This window comes from Diabrotica virgifera, chromosome 8 (genome assembly GCF_917563875.1).
Source record: "Diabrotica virgifera virgifera chromosome 8, PGI_DIABVI_V3a".
In the NCBI taxonomy this organism is placed as follows: Eukaryota; Metazoa; Arthropoda; class Insecta; order Coleoptera; family Chrysomelidae; genus Diabrotica; species Diabrotica virgifera.
In genome coordinates, this window is record NC_065450.1 from 69,701,880 (window position 1) to 69,716,855 (window position 14,976).

At 31.4% G+C, this 14,976-nt stretch overlaps 2 protein-coding genes across 5 annotated transcripts in view; one reads left to right on the plus strand and one right to left on the minus strand.

Annotated features, from left to right (window-relative positions):
• LOC114340777 (ras-related protein Rap-2b) overlaps positions 1-14,976 on the plus strand; it is a 607,622-nt gene that overhangs the window by 64,790 nt on the left and 527,856 nt on the right. The window lies entirely within an intron of this gene.
• Positions 794-13,093, minus strand: LOC126890177 (uncharacterized). The gene is made up of 2 exons (XM_050659031.1): positions 12,565-13,093; positions 794-894 (listed from the first exon to the last, which is right to left on the minus strand). The coding sequence occupies exons 1-2, from the start codon at positions 13,091-13,093 to the stop codon at positions 794-796; spliced, it is 630 nt and encodes a 209-aa protein (XP_050514988.1).

Genomic DNA, 14,976 nt, shown 5'->3' on the forward strand with positions numbered 1-14,976 from the left:
TGTCATTTTGTTAAAGTTGTAAAAGTTTTAAAGTATGGTAATATTCTTGGTGTTTGAATAAAGTTATTTAAAAAAAGTAATATTACTATTAACTAATGTATTTTTTGTATCGAAAAATAATTATTTTGAATAGTTTATTGACAGTGACATGACAGGGATGAAAGCCACATTCGAGAACGGACCCGATTAGCCCATAAGCATAGCAATTAGGTACCTGCCCATGTGTCTAGTACGGTGACTCAGTATATATTTTTGGACTTGTTAATGTAGAAAAGAATAAGAGTGTGTACTTTGTACGCACGTAAGAAGTTATACTTCTATTATTTTGATTTCAACGAAACAAATATATTTAAAACAGTTTAATTGTATTTTTATTTAAATATTAAACTAATTCTAATACTTAAAATAATACCAAAAATTAAAAATAACGTTAATACGTCATTTTTTATTAACTGTAGTCTCTCCGCAATTGCTTTTCCATAGAGGAATCATAAAAAATCCAAAGACGTCAAATTTTCTACACAAATGTTTAATTTTAATTGTAATAGAAGTATAACTTCTTACGTGCGTACAAAGTATACACACATTATTTTTTCTCTTCCTATATTAATCCAATTATGCATTCACAAATATTTTCGAATATCCTCATTATTTTTAGACATTCTTTGACTTATTTGAAAATGATAATTAAAGGAATTTAACATCATTTCCCAAAGGGATTACGACTTCAATTTTAAATTCGGCTTAAAACTGTCCTATATACTTGACCTTTCGAATCTTCAAACACCTGCTCTCAGTCAGCCAAACATTTTGTGTAGGCTTTGATATTTTCCAGCTGCGTGAATTCCATCTCTTCGGGTAGAGTATCAGAAACGTAGAAACGTTTCTGATACCCTTTACATTAAAAAATCAATCTTCCAAATTAATCAACCGTCCTGGGCGAAACGCTCTAATTAGTCTAGGGCCTAGGGGCACAGGAGGTTTCTTGGCCGATTTATTTATTTATTTATTTATTTATTCATTTATTTATTTATTTATTTATTTATTTATTTATTTATTTATTTATTTATTTATTTATTTATTTATTTATTTATTTATTTATTGACGGGCGGCTAAACCCTTTTTCAGTTATAGTACAATATTAAAAATACAAAAATAGACGGTTTAGTTTTGATTTAAATCTGTCTCCTGCCATCCCCCGATAGCGCTATTTCTAGGTCTACCTTTTGTCAAGGAGGCTATGCAAGAAGACAAATTTAAATCAAAACTTCCGTAGTTCTCGGTATACAATAAAACTATTTATACCGGAGTAAGGTTAGAACGCCCTCTAACGGGGAATAAGTGAAATAAATGACGGAAGTTTTGATTTAAATTTGTCTTCTTGCATAGCCTCCTTGACAAAAGGTAGACCTAGAAATAGCGCTATCGGGGGATGGCAGGAGACAGATTTAAATCAAAACTAAACCGTCTATTTTTGTATTTTTACTAATGCCATACTCTGTATAAGAGTACAAAGACTCGTTTCATATAGTTTCTCTGAACCGCATTTTTGGAATATTTCCCAGCGGTGCCTGTTGATATTTTGATATCTAGGTCAACAGAAAACTAGAATCGAGTCGCCATTTATTTCACCTATAGTACAATATGTATAAAATACAGTAAGATACATAAGCTAGCTACAACAGTTTTTTAACATGTTTTTTAAATGATGCAGTTGAAGTATTAAATAGTTCTAAATCTGTTTGGTAATTGTTCGCCGTACGTAACATCCTAGAAATAATTTCATTAAGTCCATAATTAGTAGAATTGAAATCTACAAAAAAACAGGTCAGAATTACGGGTTCTTCGCATATGTATATTAAATGAGATTAAACCCAAAATTTCAGGGCAATTAATAAATCCATTTAGAAGCTTATGTAAAAAATATAATTCGAATTCAGCTCTTCTTTTCTCTAATTTGTTCATTTTAAGTTGATTAAGAATTTTATAACCACATATCCTTAAAAATCTGTATTGAACTTTTTCTAATTGAGTTTTCTGGGTATTATAAAAAGGACACCATATAATACAGCAGTATTCTATAATTAATCGCACTGGCGAACAGTATAATATTTTAAACGTAAAAACAGAAAAGTCCTTTGAATTTCTTTGGATAAATCCTAACATTTTAAGGGCACGTGAAGTTATGTCATTAATATGATCATTAAAGTTCAGTTTTCGATCCAGTGTTATACCCAAATCCCGTACTTGATTTATCTCTTGCAGAACAGTACCATTAAGTATGTAATTATTATTAAAAGAAGCCCGCGTTTTACTAAACGTGATTTTAAAACATTTTTTTAGATTTAAGTTTAAAACATTTACTTCACACCAACGTGAAAAATTATTTAATGACAACTACAAACATTCACAATCAGATAGGCAAGCAATGCAATAGATCTAAAGATTTTTATGTCATCAGCGAATAAGAGAAATTGGTCAGAGTTAGTTATTGTTTGTAAATCGTTAAAAAATATACTAAAAAGCAGTGTACCCAAATGAGAACTTTGTTGAACATCTGATGTTATATGAATTGGTTTTGACAAAAAACTACAATATTTAACCATTTGAGAACGACTAGACAAATAATGTTTAATCCAATTTGAGATGTTATCGCTAATGCCATAGCCACAAAGTTTGGCAATCAAGATCTCATGATTGACTCTATCGAAAGCTTTTGAAAAATCAGCATAGATTGAATCGGCCTAAGAACCAAACTCCAACGAGTTAATGATAAAATGTGTATAATACACGAGATTTGTAACTGTGGATTTACCTTGGCTAAAACCATGTTGTTCACCAGTTATTATGTTTTTACAATCAAAACTTAACATTCTATTTACAAAAAAATCTAATAGTTTTGGAAATTCTGACTGTATACAAACTGCACGGTAATTATCAGCTTTATCTTTCTGACCAGACTTGAAAATTGGTTTTAAAAAACTAGATTTCCAGAATTCGGGAAATATCTCTGATGTTAGTGATAGGTTAAATAAATGGTGTATTGGTTCTGCTAAAATGTATACACATTTTTTTAAGAAATACAATGTAACTTCGTCAGGTTCCTTGGTAAGCTTCCATGGGCTACTCAGAATCTCATCAATTATCTCCTTAATGTCAACAACATAATTACTAACATTCGCAGATTTCTCAAATTTAAATAGCCTCGTTGATATTTTTGTTGATAAAAACTAATTTACAATCAATCTCTGAGGTCCTTGAGATTTTACAACTGATTTTTATGTATCTTGACCCGCTGAATCCGAATCTTTAAAATCATAATCCGAATTTTTGGCAGGAATTTGTTATTAATTATTTAATTGTTTATATGCGTACATAATAATAATATTCTCCCGTTTTATACCGCTGACGCGGCTTGGGGATTATAGCAGGGTCGTCTGCTATATCTAGGCCATACGGTATACAAGGAAGGTAACAGGGCCAGTGCTACGCTTCCACCGCCTATTATTACCCCTGGTTTTTCCCAAGGTACTCATTTTTTTTACAGGCTGAGTCGACCTATGGCCTATAGACATTTTAAAAATATCTAGTTGTTCTTGCCGGCGCTGGGATTTGAATCCCGGCCTACCAGCACTCGAGCCAAGCATACTACCGCCTGAGCTACGCCGGCCCTTGCGTATATAACTAATGTCCCTGCCTCCTATAGGAGCATACAACTAATAAAAATAAACAATTTTTTCAAATCATGTTTTGTTTCTTTTAAAGAAGCAAACCAAAGAAACTGAAAAATTAAAATCGGTCCATTAGAAGGCGAGATATTGCAAACTTATTATTAAATAATAAATTATCGGCTTACCAGACATTTTTGCTTATGACTTTGCTTTTATTTAAACTGCTGGACAAAATTAACGCACCACTTAAATTAATCTAAATATTTACAAAATGAAAAAATTAAACTAAGTTACATTGAAATAATAATAAACACCTACAAATAAGTCCAACATGACTTTATCATGACCTTAATTTGCCTTATTGTTTCTTTAAAAAATTGTTTTTGCCAAAAATGCGTAAATAAGCTAGCATAGCTCCAAATTGCAAAAAGAAAAAAATCAGTAAAGTAACACAATAAAATGGATCTGGGTCAACAATAATACCGTGTAGGCCCTCCTCAACTTCTTATGACTGCATTTATAGACCGATCAAATAAAAATACAATGCATGTAAATCAAAATGTAATTCCGTACAGGTTGGAATAAGTTTTTTATCAATGTTTAGGTCAAAACAAAAGATATTTTTAAGAAAGTATATGATTCAAATGAGGGGATCCTTGTTTAAATAATTAATAATGGGTAATTTTTGCTCAAAATTAACTTTTTTAAGTGCTGCGGTAATTTATGTTCATATTAAGGTTTTTACAATTTTTTTCTGCATATCTGAAGAAACAATCTTTTATATAAGACTAACTAAATTAAATTTCAATTTTAATTTATTTAAATAATTGTAAATCAAAATATTGAAAAACAAGATTCCAAAAAAATATTATTTGCATTATAAATAAGCACTATCAAACATTTTGTTTTACACAAAAAGTTGCGCCATCATATCAGTATAAATTGAAAAAAAAAATTGGTTGATAAATATTGAGTAGTTTATGAGATATTTAATGTGTTTTTAAAAAATTTACCATTTTTTCGATTGCAAAAACGCGGTTGTTGCCGATAGAGTATACAAGTTTTTAAGATCTCATTTTTTTTGCTTTTATGTATATTTTCGATAAATGTATTGACAAATCAAAATTTCAATTAAACACTCCTCAAAAATGACGTTTGACAATTGGTGTAATTTGTTTAAAATTTGTTTTTTTAATAACATCGCCGGGATTAAAAATTTTTAAATTATTTTTCGATATTCGTGTTTCTGTTGGTTTTTGACACATTAACAGAAGAAAAAAATTTCTGGAACCACTTTTTACCGAGATAGCTTTTCCAAGTTTAAAAATTCATAATTTGTTTATCTATCAATATTAACATTTAAAAGTGAGTAAGTTAACCCTACTACTTAACAATGCGATTTATACACATAATAAAGATTCTAGAATATTTTGAAAAATAATGATTTTCATAGCATCTTAAATGAAAACATTTTTCCTGAGAATTGGCGGAGGAGTAGTTTGCGATATATATCTCAGTTAATAATGGGCCAATTTCAATGCTTTTTTAAATTTGGGTAGCATTTAAAAATAATAACATCTGCATGACCCTTTTTGCACTAAATATTCATTAATTTGTTATAAACAATATTTTTTTCTAAAAATTTTTAATATTGTGATAAATAAAAATTGGCTACAAAAATAACCACAAAACAGTATTAAAACAAATTTGTATTTTAAAAATCTAACAATATAATAAAATTTTGTTAAACATAAAAACTTTTTTCTTTATACAAATCATTATCAAAATCTCACAAAGTTAATGTGAATACAAAAGAAGATATACAAAAAAATGGAGAACAACCCCTATTATAAATCTATTATGTATAAAAAATTAACAAATATATACACAATTTTTAGTCCTGTTATAAAGATTGTAAAATTAAATGTAAAATAAAAAATATATATTTTAATATATAAAAAAAAATCTTTAACAAATTTTTAATGTTAATTCAGTATTATCTTGTTAATTCTTTATAACAAATTTTTTGTGTCAATTTTTATTTATCACACCAAAAAAAAATTTGAAAAAAAATTGTTTATAACAAATTGACGATTATTTATTGTAAAAAGTGTCATTTAGACGTTATTATTTTTATATGCTACTATAATCTCAAAAAAACGTTGAAATTGGTCCATTATTAACGAAGATATTGCAAAGTACTACTGCATCACTCTTCATGAAAAAAGTTTTCATTTAAGGTCGCTAGGAAAATCATTATTTTTTAAAATTTTAACAATATGTATAAATGACATTGTTGCGTAGTAGGGTTGATAGATGTACTCACGCACTTTAAAATGTTAATATTGATAAATAAACAAAATATGAATTTTTTAACTTATACCGAGGATAAGTTATCTCGGCAAAAAATGGATCTAGAAATTTTTTGTTCTTTTGTAAGTGTGTCAAGAACTACCAGGAATACGAATATCGAAAAATAATTTCAAAATTTTTAATCGTGGCGATGTTATTAAAAAAAAACAAGTTTTAAACAAATTACACCAATTTTAAAACACCATTTTGGAGGGGTGTTTAATTGAAATTTTGATTTATCAATACATCTGTCGAAAATATACATAAAAGCAAAAAAAGTGAGACCAAAATTATTAAATTTTTTATTATCAAATTAAATATCTCATAAACTACTTAATATTTTTTAACCAAGTGCTTGTGCGTCGCTGCTTACTGTGTCTTCTCAACGCTTTTTTGGCTTTCCAACTGTCCTCTTTCCCTGCATTCAAGCGTCCAGTGCTCTTTTTGCTAGCCCATCCTCTCCCATTCTTATCACATGTCCGGCCCATTGCAATCTTTGTAATCTAATGAAGTCTGACAGGGGTGTTTCCTTATAAAGTTGATAAAGCTCGTTGTTATATCGAATTCTCAAGATTCCGTTTCCACTTACAGGTCCTAGTATTCTCCTCAGTACTTTTCATTAGAATGTATCGAATTTATCTTTGGATGTTTCTTTCGGGACCCATGCTACACTGCCATAGCATGCTATTGGTCGAATTAAGGTTTTATAGATTCCAATCTTTGTATTTCGGTGGACACTTTTAGGCCGAAATATATGGGAGAGGGCAAAATAAGCTCTGTTCACCTGCGTTATTCTATTTCGTCTTCTTACTACCACAGAAAAAATCCAATACCTTCTGCTCTATCACATATACAGACAAGATATCAACTAAAATAGCCAAACATGTTAAAAAGAAAGGAATAACACCAGCCTCCAGAACTAACAACAACTTAGACAAATATCCTAAAAACAATAAGAGCCAATTGCTAGTCGCATAGGAACGTACGGGTTTTAACAAGAAAAACCGGCATCTACCACTGATGAATTACCAATTGCGTACTGCCGGTATTACTTCCTGAGATCAAAGTGCCGACATGGAAGAGGTTTTACTGTCCCTCTTTATACTGTGGCTAAAGTGACATGTGGTGACTGAGCAAAAACTTACATCGGTCAAACTGGCAGAACCTTTGACAAACGCGTAGCAGAACACAAAAGTTAACATAAAAGTCAGTTTTAAAATCTCATAGATTTCAATAGGCCACGAAACTCACTTTGCTCCTATACTATAACTCGTCAACAGTCTTGTAGAATGTTTGTTTATTCTCGAAATGCGTGAGTAGTTTCGTTCACGGTTTCGATCCCTCGTTATTCAAAACTATTCAGCAGTTGGACAGTTGCAAACTTTCACAAGTATCTGAATAATCTCATGGAGGCTAACGCTATGTTTTAAATAAATAGTAGAAATTGTGCAGCCTATTTTGTTGCTGACTGCGACCCTGCTCAAAGTGAATTAGTATAATTGTTTGGAAAGGTTTTGCTGTTTACCTAACAATAGTGAAAACAAAATGGCCTTAAAACGTTTTTAATAAGCGTGGGTACACGTAAAATGGAATATTTGTTGTTTTCGTATGTACGTTAAGTGCGTTATTCAATTAATTATCTGTTATTACGTGTGACAGAAAATAACAATGAGGTACAAGGATGTATGTTTAAGCTGTTCAATACGTTTTGTGGTTCAATACGAATAAAAAATATGAAAAACAATTTTTAAGAAACGCTTTTCTTTAGTTGTGAGTGACTAAAATTGAAAATATAAAAAAAAATCAACTGAAAAGCAAAAATAAATAAATTCAAATTTAAAGGATTATTCGAAAAAAACTGTTAGACAGATTGAATATACAAAAATCTCACACATTCGTTAAAAAATTGAAACATCTAACACATTCCTTAGAGAAAAGCGTGGGGCCCGAAAAATAAAAAAGTATCTATCCTCAACCCGTTTATTCGATGAAGATGCGTCCCAGGCTTTTCTTCAACGAATGTGTTAGATTTTTATAATTTTTTAACGAATGTGTGAGATTTTTGTATATTATTCAATATGTGTAACCGTTTTTTTTTTTCGAATAATCCTTCGAGTTTGAATTTTTTTTATCTTTTGCTTTTTAGTTGATTTTTTTTATATTCTTAATTTTAGTCAGTCATAACACAAAAAAGCGTTTCTTAAAAAAATTTTTCATATTTTTTATTTTTTACTTTTTAGTCGTACACTGTTCAAACATTAAAATATATCGTCATGTTTAAAAAAAGGATGTATATGATAGACACATTTTTTGCATTTATTTCAACATTTGATACATACATTGTACATTTTCTGTAATTTCTTCATACATTTCTTAAATCAAAATCATTATTTACACCTATTACAGTTTTTGCAGTCTTTCCATCTCTTTTAATGCTTTACTATTGCACGGTGTAGACTCTATTAATTTCTCGTGAAATACGAATTCTAATGTTAATTGTAGCACGAAACGTCTTTACTGGTGGTTTTTCTAAGACTAGGTAAAAAACACGAATTTTTTTAATTCAAGTTTTGGTTGAAGTTTTGTTTCGTATCGCATTGAAATTTGACACAAATAAGCGTCGATGTTTATATAAACAAAGATATCAGCGTTTAAAATCGTCGCCGCTTAGGATGTTTATAAACATGATGTACAAACATGAAAAGTAGTCGGAATCAGAAAAAAATTTGAAACTTTATTTAACGTAAACAATTAAAGTAAAACGTGAAATTATGTATAGTTCATATAATTAGCTACAATCTGTAAAAGTTTGAAGTTTCTAGATTGTAAAAAACAAGAGAATTTAATCATATTAAAATCGTTTTTTTTATTTAAACAATTATTAAAATAAAAAAAAATATTGACTATTCGTGTATTGTTCCCGCGAATGCATATGTCTGCAAGTTTTCATTCATTTGCATTGAAGAAAAGGCAGTCAAATTAACGTCTTAAGATTTGACCCAAACGATTGAACTAAAGAAAAGCGTTTAAAAACACAATTATTTTATGGGTAGAAATACACTGTATTATGCAGTATAATGTCCCTGAATATAAGTACACTTGTTCTATCGAGATTACAAGTAATGAATTAAAAGTAATATCGTAAGATTACAAGCTTGGACATTGAAGAGACAACATATAAGAAAAATAGAAGCGTTCGAAATGTGGTATTACAGAAGAATATTGAAAATTCAGTGGGTTCAAAGGATTACCAATGTTGAAGTGCTACGACGTTTAAATCTCTCTCTCTCGTTCCATCCCTCCTTGTGGAGTATTGGGCGCTTATGCGTTTCTTGGCCAAAAGTGTAAGATTGCTGTCTGGCCGGGACAGCGCATCTTCTTTTGTTTTTATTCTCTGGATAAATTGTGAACTAATTCCCTCCACTCTCTTCTATCTTTTGCTCTCTTTTTGACTTCGCCCCATCTTAGTCCAATTTTTTCGTGTTCTCTCGTTGTTGTTCTTTTCCAGCTGTTGTCTGGTCTGCCCCTCTTTCTTTTTCCCTCTGGTTGGTATTCAAGTGCTTGTCTTGCTATGCTGCTTTGGTCTTTCCTTAAAGTGTGGCCGATCCATTTCCATTTTTTTTCCTTGACTGTAGTAGATACGTTAGTTTGCTTTGTCCTTTCCCATAGTTCTGTATTAGTTATTTTATTTGGCCAGTATATTTTTAGGATTTTTCTTAGAGATTTGTTTACAAATGTTTGTAGTTTTTTAGTTGTATTTTCGTCCTGTTTCCATGTTTCTGCTCCATAGAGCAGTATACTTTTAATGCAACTGTTAAAGATTTTAATTTTTGTTGTTTCCGATATTTCGTTTGTTTGCCAAATTTTATTTAAAGCGTTGAATGCGTGTTGCGCCTTTGTTATTCTCGTCTGTATATCCTTTTTACACCCCCCGCTCCTTTCCATGACAGATCCCAGATATGTGAACTTGTCTACCTCTTCTACTTCTTTACCGTTTATCATTATTTTATTATTTGGATGGTTATTATTTTTTAGAAGTTTAGTTTTTTCTGTGTTTATTCGAAGTCCGATCGTGTCGGAGTACTGTGCCAATTTGTCAATTTTTGCTTGCATATGATTTCGGTGTTCAGTTATAAGGCAGATGTCATCTGCAAATTCGAGATCTTCTAGCTGTTTGAAAAGGTTCCACCTGATGCCTGTTCGATCGTCGATTACTTTCCTCATTACCCAATCTATCATAATAAGAAATAGGGTAGGGGATAGTACACAACCCTGTTTGACTCCACTTTCTATGGATATCTCTTCTGTTACTTCACCTGAATGTTCTAGTTTGGCTTTGTATCCTTCGTAGAAGAGTTTAATAAAGTTTATGATTTTTTGTGGTATCCCATATAATCTAAGGATTTTCCACATCTGTGCCCTATTTACACGGTCAAAGGCCTTCTCGAAGTCGATAAAACTCACATCTATATCTTTATTCCATTCATTTGTTTGTTCCAAGATAATTCTAAGGGTGCAAATGTGATCAATAGTGGAATGGTTGGAACGGAAGCCTGCTTGGTTGTTTCTCAGTTTTTTATCTAGTTCCGGCTTCAATCTTTCCAAAATGATTTTGGTCAGCACTTTGGATGTGGCACTTAGTAGTGTTATTGCACGCCAATTGTTGCATTTGCTCAGGTCTCCTTTTTTGGGTATTTTTATAATCAATCCCTCTTTCCACTCCTTTGGCAATTCTTCGTCCGTCCATATTTTATTCAAAAGTGTATGTAGCATCTCTACTGACTGCTCGGTGTCTGCTTTTATTATGTCAATGGGTATATTGTCGATTCCTGCGGCTTTGCCATTTTTTAGTAGTTTTAGAGTGTTTCCAATTTCTTCCATTGTAATTTCTCCAATATTCACTTCTAGCTCTGGTGATTCTACTTCATCTTCTATGATTTGAGTTATTTCATGCTTAGCATATATCTCTTCGAAGTATTCCTTCCATCTTTGTATTATTTCTTTCTCATTTTTTATTCTATTTCCTTGTTTATCCTTTACTTCTCGTATATTTCGTTGTGCTTTTCCTGTTAAGTTTCGTATGATTGTATATTGTGTTCGTAAGTCGTTCTCTTTCGCTGCTTCTTCTGATATATTTAGCATCTCATTTATATAGTTTCTTTTATCTTTTCTGGCTTGTTTTTTTACTTCTGCGTTTTTTGCCTTGTATTTCCTTTCAAGTGCCCTCTCTTCTTCCGATCCTTCCTTTTGTAGAATTTCTTCTTTGATCTTTTTTCTTTCTTCTATCAGTAGTAGAGTGTCTTTGGTAATCCATTTTTTATTTTGTCTTCTTTTTAATCCGATTGTTTCTTTTGCTGTATTCATCATCACTTCTTTAAAATATTTCCATGTTTCTTCGACTGACTCTCCAGTTTGTTGTGATACTGTTCGGTTAATTGCCAGTTTCTCACTAAATTTATTTCTTATACATTCTTGTTTTAGGGCATCAACGTTGTACTTGTTCCTTCTGCTGATTTTTTGGTTTTTATCTCTGGCTAATTTCATTTTTAGTCTCGCTTTGATTAGCATGTGGTCTGATCCCACATCAGCACCTCTTAAGCTCCTGACATCTTGCAGCCAGCTTCTCCATTTATATTCAATTATTATGTGGTCTATTTGATTCTTGTATCTCCCTCCCGGTGATTTCCATGTTTCCTTATGTATCCGCTTATGTTTAAAGATGCTTCCGCCTATTAAAAGTTCATTTTGCTCACAAAATTCGATTAATCGATTTCCATTGTCGTTTCTCTCTCCGATTCCCTCCTTTCCCATCACATGTTCATGTCCTTTATTATCATTTCCTATTTTTGCATTAAAGTCTCCGATTACTATTTTTATATCTCTTCTATATTTATTATTAATCTTATTAAACGTTGTTTGTAGTTGCTCGTAAAATTCTTCCTTCTCATTTTCGTCGTTTTTATTTGTGGGAGCATATACATTTATTACTATTATGTTATAATATCTTGCCTTCAGTCTCGCCCAAATAATCCTTTCTGACACTGGTTCCCACTCTACTAGAGCCTTTCTCCCCTTTTGGGCTAGCAGTATTGCCACTCCCTTTTCGTGTTTGTCATTTACATCCGTATTCCCAGAATATATCATTAGCTGTTGGTCACCTACTCGGGTTGATCCACTACCATTCCATCTTGTTTCGCTTAGTCCGACAATGTCTAATTTGTACTTATCAATCTCTTGGCTTACCTGCTCCAATTTGCCGGTTTCGTGTAGGGTTCTTACATTCCATGCACCTATAAATATGTTCTCTCTTATGTCTATTTCATGTTTATCTTTCGTTTTTGCTCTATTTCTATTTTCGTCCTTGCTCAATTCCTTTTTCTGTGCCTTGTCTGTCGTGATTTGTGCTTTTGTTTGTGTATTTTCATCTTCTGTTAGTTTTTTGGATTTCCCTGGTCTTCTTCTAGCTGGTTGCTGTATTGATTCCATTTGTGTGTTTTTCCATCTATTATTAATTTATTATATTTTATTGTAACACTTTTACCCTTATTAATTTCTTCATTTGCGACTTGTCTTATTTTTTTCTGTGTTTGTAGTTCTTCTTTTGTTATGTCATTATTTATATATACTTTATTGCCTTTTATGTGTTTTAGTTTAGCTTTATTTTGCATGATCTTTTCTTTTTCAAACTTGTTCTGTAGTTTGACCAAACATGTTTTTTCTCCCAGTTTGATAACTTCTTCGATTTGAACATTGATATTCATTTCTTTTTCCATGAAGTTTCCTACAGTTTGTTTCAGTGCATTTCTATCGATTGTATCTATTGGCAAGCCTTGTATTACAACATTATTTACTTTCCTTTCCTTTTCTAGTCTTTGTACACGTATTTTCATATAGTTTAGTTCTTTTTTCATTTCTTCCTTCTCCTTGTGTTTAGTTTGGTTTTCTTGTTTAACTTTCTCCAATTCTGTTTTCAGGTCGTTTAATTCCTCCCAGTACTTTCTCTGTTCATTCTTTATCTCTTTTACTTCCGTTGTTAAATTTTTTGTTTCTGTGGTTAAGTCATGCATCATTTTAATAATTTGATCGAGCTTATTATCTTCGTTACGGGTTTTGTTAGGCGATCTAGACACTTTTTTACTTTTTTGGAACAATTCTTCCTCTTCTTCTCTGTTCCTCTTTCTATGGTCTTCTGATGTGTCGTCGTCCGAATCCACTTTGTATCTATCCATTATTTTTACCGGTGTTAACAAATTCGAAGCCATTTTTTGTGGCGCAGCGTGCATGTATTACTCACTCCCGTTACTTAATAGTCCAATCGGTGTTTTGTCACTGTTCGGTTTGCGAAAAAGTGCCGAGCCCGCCTCAAAAGCGCGGAGGCTCTTCACCTTATCAAACCTAAATAGCTACTGTTATTTATAGTTCGTTAATTTGCATACGATATTTTTGTTCTTTCCCAATAAATATAAGAAATTGTACACATACAGATTTTTTTCACTTACTTATATTCACTCCCGTTACTTAATAGTCCAATCGTTATTTTGTAACAGTTTGGTTTGCGAAAAAGTGGCGAGCCCGCCTCGATGGCTCAAAATCAAGTCACCTTATCAGAACTAATTAGTTTCTGGTTTTTATAGTTCTTTAATTTGCAAGCGATATTTTTGTTCTATTCAATAAATGTAAATATAAGAAATTGTACTTACAAATTATTCTGCTTGTTTTCTTGATTCACTTTCTGCACAATTTCACTTTGTCAGTTTATGGTTTCTTTGGCGCTTTAAAAGCTTTTTAATTATAGCCGTAATAATCACAAAACTTGATAAAAGTTACGAGCACTCATAAACACGTCTTACCAATTCAATTAGAGATGGGACCTTACCAATTAGAGATGGGAAACGACGTTTAAATAAGGAGTTAGAAATTATGAACAGTATAAAAACAAGAAAACTAGAATATTTAGGTCACATTACTAGAGGAGAAAAATATGAGTTGCTGAGAATTATTATGCAAGGAAGGATCCAAGGAAGAAGACGCATATCCTGGCTGAGGAAGCTTACAGAATGGTTTAACTGTAATTTATTACAACGGTTCAGAGCAGCAGTCAACAAAGTGACCATAAACATTATGATATCCAACCTCCGATAGGAGATAGAACTTTAAGAAGAAGAAGCAAAGAGTGCGTCCCGGGTTCCCAGTCGATTTCTGAAGCCAAATTGTGTTCCATTCTGGTCTTCTCATCCAAATTCGAACTTTAACTAATCTTTAGGGATATAACTAGTGTTGCCAGGTCCGATTTGTTTTTAATCGGTACAGAAGCAAAAACAACTCGGGATTTAGGGTTGTAGATCGGGACAAATAAACAACAATAGCCCAGTAAATGTACGTTTTGGAGTGTAATTTTCAGAGTCAACTCCGAATTGCATGAAAAGCTGGTTTTAGGTTCTACTACTGTCTACTTCAAAGTTGAACTTGTACCGTTGGTTGCTTTTACTTGGATGGTGACAGTTACAGTTACCCCTTCTCGGAGGTAAAAAACGCGCGTTTAAAGTAAGTCCCAAAATGGATCAACTGACTGCCTCTAAAAAACTTTTGTTCTATATAATTTTTAAACTCAGTCAATAATTTTCGACTAATTTTATCGAAAAAAATATACTTAGCAAAAATTTAGGTTTTAAAAAAGCAAAAAAAAAATGTATGTTCAGAAAGTCTATAAAACCAGTAAAAGCAAAATTGTAGCTCATCAAAAATACGTTCTTATTCGTCAAATTCCAAATCGAATTTTTCAACTTGAAATAACCAAAAAAATAAGCAATTTTCGAGCAAAATTTTTTTAAAACTTTTTAAAGTGTTTAAAAAAAATCTTTAATTTTGTTTTATATAAAAGTCTCTAACATTAAAACTATGCGAGTTATGCTCAAAATAAAGTAGGCTCCTTTTTTTTGGTAAAAAAAATCGT

Coding starts and splice junctions, on each gene's coding strand:
- LOC126890177 (XM_050659031.1), bottom strand. CDS start 13,093: ATGATGCATGACTTAACCACAGAAACAAAAAATTTAACAACGGAAGTA. Junction 895..12,564: donor AAATGAAGAAATTAATAAGG/GTAAAAGTGTTA, acceptor TTTAATGTAAAG/GGTATCAGAAACGTTTCTAC.